The 7,370-nt window shown below is 40.8% G+C and overlaps 1 protein-coding gene across 4 annotated transcripts; it reads right to left on the reverse strand.

The window, feature by feature from the left end:
* Nucleotides 1-238: 238 nt before the first annotated feature.
* Nucleotides 239-7,344, reverse strand: MEIG1 (meiosis/spermiogenesis associated 1). 4 transcript variants are annotated; one of them, XM_031043955.1, is made up of 5 exons: nt 7,194-7,344; nt 6,724-6,861; nt 5,065-5,245; nt 2,489-2,651; nt 239-432 (listed from the first exon to the last, which is right to left on the reverse strand). In XM_031043955.1, exons 4-5 carry the CDS (start codon nt 2,645-2,647, stop codon nt 304-306), a joined length of 288 nt encoding a protein of 95 aa, XP_030899815.1. In that variant the 5' UTR covers nt 2,648-2,651; nt 5,065-5,245; nt 6,724-6,861; nt 7,194-7,344; the 3' UTR covers nt 239-303. The 4 variants fall into 4 exon arrangements, with proteins under 4 accessions (XP_030899815.1, XP_030899816.1, XP_030899817.1 ...); XM_031043956.1 differs by lacking the exon at nt 6,724-6,861; XM_031043957.1 differs by lacking the exons at nt 5,065-5,245; nt 6,724-6,861; nt 7,194-7,344 and adding an exon at nt 3,481-3,524.
* Between the last annotated feature and the right edge of the window lie 26 nt (nt 7,345-7,370).

The following is a 7,370-nucleotide window of genomic DNA, read 5'->3' on the forward strand; positions in this document are numbered from 1 at the left end:
TTGTTTCAAGATTTTAAAGTCTTCCTTTAAAAGAAAGGTAAGCTGTAAACAGCTTTTTACCTTTATATCAAAATATTTGCAACTAGAAAAAAAAGAAGGATAAGAAGACTTGGTTATAGCAGGAAAAAAAAAAAGATCCTATGTCTATAGTTCCAGGCTTCCCTGCATTTCCAGTATTCCTTCTTCTATCTAAGAATGACACCAACACTTCAGATAAATCAGATTGTTTAATCTCATTTACTTTCCAAATCTAACAAGCAGATTTGTCCCAAAAAATACAAGCCAATCAGAACAAACCCAAAACTAATACACATAAACTTTCACTTTGTTGACTTCTTTGTCTTCACATTCTCTTTGCTTGTTGTAGTAATAGAATGTATTGTCCCTTCTCTGAAGTTTCTTAACAAATCCAGTTTCTGGCCAATACTCTACCTAAGAATAGAATGAAAAGGGTACATATTCACCAGAACGTGCTCACATTAAATGTTTGTGCATTATATTGCAAGGGATATAGGGTATAATTCCATTTTCATCTAACCACTGCTTTGCTATTCATTTGCTTAACTTTAAAAAGACGATGAAGAACAGATGTCAAAACTAGTTTTCTGGTATGAATTATAGAATTATAGATTAGAATTATATGATTAACAATTATATGATCAAGAATTATATGCTCAGAAAAGCCTAGAAATAAGGATCTAAGAATATTTGATAAGAGTAACTTAAATAAGTGGACTAGTCAAAGCTTTTAAAATACCTCCTTTAGGAATAAAATATTGGTACTATTCAGTTATTCAGTAATCCGAGAGGCTGAAAGATACCACTTCTGGAAGACTGAACACTCTTAAGGGTTCCTTTGGGATCCTTCTGACCATGAAAAATGAGCTTCTCCTTAGCAGTTTTATGCAAATAAAATGAGTGATATGTATCATAGTCTCAGAGACAGAAGGATCAGTCCTGCAGGAAACCAGAACCATCCTGGTGCTCTTCAGTGTTCCACAGTGTGAAACTTTAAGGCTTGAGCATTCAACAGGCTTGTTCATTCAACAGCTGAGTAGTTGTCTGCAGCTTGAACACCTATGACTACTTCTGGACCAACTGAACCTTAAAAATCAGGTAATGAGGATCTTATTTCTCTTCCAGGCAGAGTTGATGAGAGGATGTTACACTAGAGCATTCTCTAATTGTAGAGTGCCAGAAGTGGTAGTTTCACCACTTACCTTATTTAGGCATACAGCCATGCTATTTGGATTATCCACCTAAATGTAACAGCCTTAATATTAATTCCATCTATATTATAATTGCACCATTAGTAACACCTGCATTATGGAAACATAATGTGGAGTAAACAAAGACATTTCAAGATGCATAAGTTGAACTACAAGCACTACCAGATCCCGGCAATTTTGAACAGAATGCATGTTCATTTTACACTGGGTTAAGTGGTGTTCTTAAACTTTCATCAGGGTTTAACTGTCTATGGTTATGACCTGCCATAAACTTCAAACAGACTGATACTACCACACTAATTACAGGATTTCCTTTTGCACAGTTAAGGGAATTTACACTACAGCCTTTACAGTGGTATCCCAGCCACAACCAAATAATGAGCTGCATCTTATTATGAAGGTCAATTTTTTGCCGTGTTTTCAGTTAACTGGATAAGGAGTAATTTGTTAGTGACTTTAAGGTCTCCTAAAAGTGGATTTTCATACTAAATATGCTGCTTTGGAAGATACATTCCAGACCTCCAATAAAGAAAATATGTTGTTTGCCATATTAAGCTCTTGGTTGCTATTTTAAATCTCAAGGAGCCACTGAGTATCTATAGTAGCCATTATCCATTAGCTCATTTGAAGTGCTAGGGAGAATTGTCACCAAATGTAGTGAGGAGAGCACCGATGTTCTCCCTTGGTAAAAGCTTGTGTCACAGCTCCCTTTACTACAGTTGGCATCAAATATTTCTTTTGTGGATGGTTTCAATAGCAGGCAAGTTTTGAGTGTTCACAAAGTCTGATTATGCCACCACACAATTCAACTGTAAAAGTGCAGTGGGTAACAACGGCACAGGACTGACACCCTGGATAGCAAGTGAGCTTCCTAGCGGTTCCACTGGCAGAGTAATGGGGAAACTTCACAGAGAACTCACTTTGATACACTATTTTCTCAAAACTGAATTATTCATTTAGATAGCAGCTACATCTGTTTGGAGACATTGATAATGCTTCCAAATGCATAAGAGAAGGGGAACAAAAGCACAGGCCATGCAATATTTCTGTTTCACTTCTGTGACATAAGTTATTCTACACAGTAAATAATAGCTCAAGAATCCAAGTCAAACCTTGAAGAAAAAAATGCATCAGAAATTATAGGAATGAAAGGAATGAATGGAATCCTAAATGAAAGAAGCAGCACCTCCATCTTTATTTAGTCATTTAAGTAAGACAGAAGTTTAAAGAAATAACCCTTGCAAAGTTCTAAATCTTACCATATCTACTTGTTTCACTTGTTTATACTCAATCTCATCTCTGTATCCAGCTTGCTGGAATCTGTATAAGTTCTCTACATCACCCGACCATTTCTCAGCACGATGTATAGATTTTGGTTCAATGTCAGCATTAGCCATGACTCCAGGGACTTCAGACATTTTCCTGAAATCGGATTTTTACAAATTAAATAGAGAAGATGGAAGCAGATGATTTTGTTGGGGACATACAGGAGTGGATAGAGCAAAAATTTTAAGTAAAGGAATTACAGACAGGACAACATTATCTTCCTCTCAAAGTCTGAGGTTAAAACACATTGTGAGTAGTTGGGATCAAATTAAATGCACTACTTGATCTCCAACAAATCCAACTCATCTAAATGCTATATACACCTCGACTTCATGTATCTAAAATGTATTTGTGCATATTAATCAATTAAAAATATATAAAATACAGTATATTTTTATTATTATTATTCACAGCTTCACAGTTGCTATCCCTTTGGGGCAGGCAGCTTTTCAGGTTTTTCTTGCTTCAAAATGAAGGTACATCAAAGTGGGAGCTACACAATGAAGAGCTGACTGTTACTGAAGAATAGGAAACACTCAGGGTGGGAGAGGAGGGGAAAGGATAAATGCAGTGCCAGTCACATGGCCACAGCAGAAATAACACAGAAGTCTTACTAAATAAACAGGACAAGGAGGAAAGGCAAAGAACCTCCCCAAATTCATCCTGTTCTACCCTTGCCAATGAAATCGGCACTGACTCCCTCTTCATGCAAAACCCACTTGTTCAATCTGCTGAGAAATAGTATGTAGGTTCATCAACTGCTAAACCTCAACAGAGCCGAACTGGGACAAGATGAAAGTCAAATGGTAAAAAACAAAAACAAAAAACAAAAAAAAACCAAAGAAAACCCACCCCAAACCAATAAAAAGGAATAAAATAATAAAAAAAATAAAAAGAAAACATTGAAAGGTCAGTGGCAGCTCACCAGGGATGTGCTTATGGGTTTTGTAGTGAGAGGATAAACAGAGTCTCACTCCCTGGGGGTAGGGTGCTGCCTCCAAATCCTGCACACACAGTATACTTTTCTTACTTAGCAAGTTCCTATATCAACTGAAAGCTCAAGAAGTTGAATCTGCTATCTCGTCAAACACAAAAATGCCCTTAGTCTGTTAAAAAGGCAGAAAAAGAGAATAAAAAATCTCACCATAGCATACAAATCATTGGGAAAATTCTATCATGAATGATTGCAATCATACTGTGGAAATAGCAGGTGCCTGCATCTCTGTCTTCTAACTGTATGAGAACCATTAGCACACAAAGAAAGGGCCTTTCATCTCTTACTGCATACACTTTATTAAAGATCAATAAAAAATGCACAAGGGCACTTTTCTGGCAATACTAAACAACTTCAGTGCAGCTCAGTATTCCAAACATTCTTTTACCAGGCTCTGCAGCACTTTGTAATTGAAGGCAACCATTTACTATAAAAAAGAAAAAGAAAAAATTTACCCCTCATTTCTGAGGTGTCACATATGAATCAACATGATGAACAGATATCCTTGTGCTAAATCCATAGTATGAACTTTGAGATATCTATCTCAACATAATTTTCTTTGCCTCCTGCTGCAAAGGGCTCTTTTGTATCCATTACAGATTTTTTTTATGTTGTGTATGTGCTCTTTGATGTTTGATAAGAAGTGATGGCAATCTGGGACTTTAGCCAGTCAATATTATTAGCAAGAACAATTAGTCCTTAATACATGCTAAGTTACAATGAATTTAAGTGTCTTATGGTAACATAAGTGTTAAGTACTTCTTTATGGGATGTACTGAATTCTTGTAAAGAGTGTGCTTCTTCAAGACAGCCAGCTATGTGTGGCCCTTCCTGGGTCACCATGAATTCAGATGGTCTGTCCACAGGCATTCCTGTTCAATATATGTGTACATATATATATATATATATATATATATATATATAAGATCATACATTTAAAGTGTGACTTCAAATACAAAAGTGCCATCCTGATATTTTTAGTCTGCCATTTAAGCTCATTAAAACTGCAGTTCCTTGTCTATGGTAGTGTGTCTTAAGTTCCAGGCATAGAACTGGTTTCATTGTACAAGGAACAAAGCTGTATTCCAGACAGCCTTCCCTGCAATTCAGGGAAGTGACAAGGCAGCAGCCATATACAGGCAAATGAAAAAATGCCAGAGAGTGGTAAGAAAACATTCAGGGTGATACTAACACTACCCACTGAAAGGGAATTGTTGAAGTGGACTTTGCTAAGACAACAATGTTTGCCTTAAGGAAATACTAAGATTTCATATACCTCTGTTTTAGCTTTGGGAAAATATCTTTTTAATGCTAATTGCAGCATAATTTCCATGGAATCCTAATTAGCCTGGCTGGCAGATGGCAGTTTCCTTAATGCTTACACAGGTTGTAAGGGTACGTGGGAGGAAAGTGTCTGCTCCTATAAGAATTTCTGGTAAAGGACTTTTTTCAGTGCAACAAGGGATATTAAGAAAGGGCGGAAGCCATAAAACAGGAACATATGGAGACACTAACCTGAGCAGCAAATGAGGGGGGTGGTGATGAATATCAAACCAGGTCAGTCACAGTAACTGATGAGGGCATGTGGGAGCGTAAGAGTGTTTATTCCAGCAAGGTTATCTGATCAGGGACCTTATCAGTTGGAAAACCAAGGGGGAAAGGGAAAACTCAAACCAAAATATACAGAGACACACACCTGAAAAAACAAACATAGAGACCATCAAAAAACCTCAAAGCTCACAACTCACACTAACCGATGGGTCGTCAAGAAACTACAAGCATTGCTCACAGGAAGATCAGCCTGGACTTTCGAATTGGTAAGACTATAAATCTGTGGAAGCCCAGACTCAGAGGGGTGCAGGAATAGATAAGAGCAGTATAAACAAGGGAAGGATGAGCAGGGGGAGAGCAGCAGTGATTCGAAGAAAACTCCATGAACAAACTCGCCAACAGAGTTTCAAGCTGACAAGCAGGTATTCTTTATTGCGGCGCCGGGAGACACGGGGGATAGCTCCTCCTAACGTGTGTCCCCGCATTGCTATACAGGCCATCCTTATATGGTTACTGGGAATATTACATCGTTTCCATAAAGTTTCCAGCATTCATACAAAAATGTGGTGGTGGTCTTTAAGGATCGTTTACTTTTCCCAGCTTAATTAACATTACAGACATAGCAATCATCCTGTCCTTCTACTTATCAGCTAGTCCCAGATACTCCCCACCCCCAGGTCCTGTTCTTCCATTCTGCTTTTCTCATACCTTTTGTACTAAGGTTCTGAGGACCTGAAACTAAGTTAACTACCTTCAGGCACCACGGTTATTTTCCATTACAAAACCATCAAACTTATCATTACTTAGAACTGATTACATTTTGTGCTTTTGTGCCTCCTTGTATCGGCAGGGAGGAGCAAAGATGGCAATAAACAGGAAGGAGTACAAAAAAGGCACAGTCAGTACACTAGCCTGGCTGCACCTGATTGTTACAGTGTGTCCTACCTTCTTATATCTTCATATTAAATATTTGCTTAATTATCTCTCTGAGTAATTTTGCTCTATGTCCCACGAGCATGTATGTGCTGCAAGGACTAAATACCAGCTACTGGTGTGACCTGTGTAAGTGAAAAACTGGTGCCAGCTCCCGGGTACATCTTGAGATGTCAGCTGCTGGAGAGAGCAGGGGTTTTCAACTCCAGCTACTGCAGCAGGAGCTTATGTGTCCTAAACAAGTCTGCTGTTGGAGGAGTGCTGGCTGAACAAGGGGCTCTATGCCAGCAACAGGAGCATGACGGTGGATCACAGCTTGTGTTGGGGAGGAAGAGTGTCTGTATCTTCTCCAATCTAGGTACACATGGAGTGCATATCCATATTTGCTAGCAAACTTTAAGCTGGACTAGCTGGCGAGGAGGGGCAACCTCAGGTCCAGGCCAGGGTATCAAGTGGCAGGAGAGCCATGCTGGTCCACCCAGAGGGACTTGAACATGGAGTACATGAGGAATGTGTGAGTGCACCAGTTGTGATCATCAACGGGTCTAACAGGCAAGCGGGGAACCCAGGAACCAGGGTGGGGGCCCTAGGATCTGTGCAGGGGTGCTGGGCAGACAGAGGGGCTGTGCTGGTGCTCAGAGGATCCACAGATATGCACTTGCATGAGAACCTTGAGTGGTGTGTGTGTACCTGCACTGGTGAACTTTTATGGGTAGCAGCTGAAGAGGGGGAACGGACTTGTCTTATGTCTTGTTTTATGGGAGTCCTGTATGCTCTTGCTGGTGAAGGCAACACCTCATTTGCAGCAGCCTGTGTGACCAGCCCTGTCTGTAACACATGCTCAGTTAGGGGTTGAGCCTGCAAACAAGAAATCATCAGCTCCATCCCTGTGCCCAGGCAGAGGCCCCAGGCATCCCAGAGCAGATGCCATCTGCTAGGAGATGGCCATGCTTCTCCAACCATTTAACAGAACTCATCACACACAACACCTATCCGAGATCCTGTAAGAGCCCATAAGAGGTTTCCAATGATTTCAACAGACTTTACATGAGAGGTCCTTGCACTTGCTGGGGTGCTCAGCCAGGTGTCTAAGCCCGACTCACCACTGTGGCCACACGCCCACCCCACAACCCGGCTGCCCAAGCCTGGAGCCGACCCACCTGGGGGTAAGAACCGCAGAACGAGGGCTATGCCCGGGTCCGGCGGCGTGGAGCGACCGCTGAAGCGCGATGGCGGCTCGGTCCCCTCACAGCGCCAACGACCACCGCTGCCCGCTGTTGCCAAGCAACCGCCGCCGGAGCCTCTTTAAGAAGCCGGTTCTTCCTCTGCCGCCGCGC

This window comes from Melopsittacus undulatus, chromosome 5 (genome assembly GCF_012275295.1).
Source record: "Melopsittacus undulatus isolate bMelUnd1 chromosome 5, bMelUnd1.mat.Z, whole genome shotgun sequence".
NCBI lineage: Eukaryota > Metazoa > Chordata > Aves > Psittaciformes > Psittaculidae > Melopsittacus > Melopsittacus undulatus.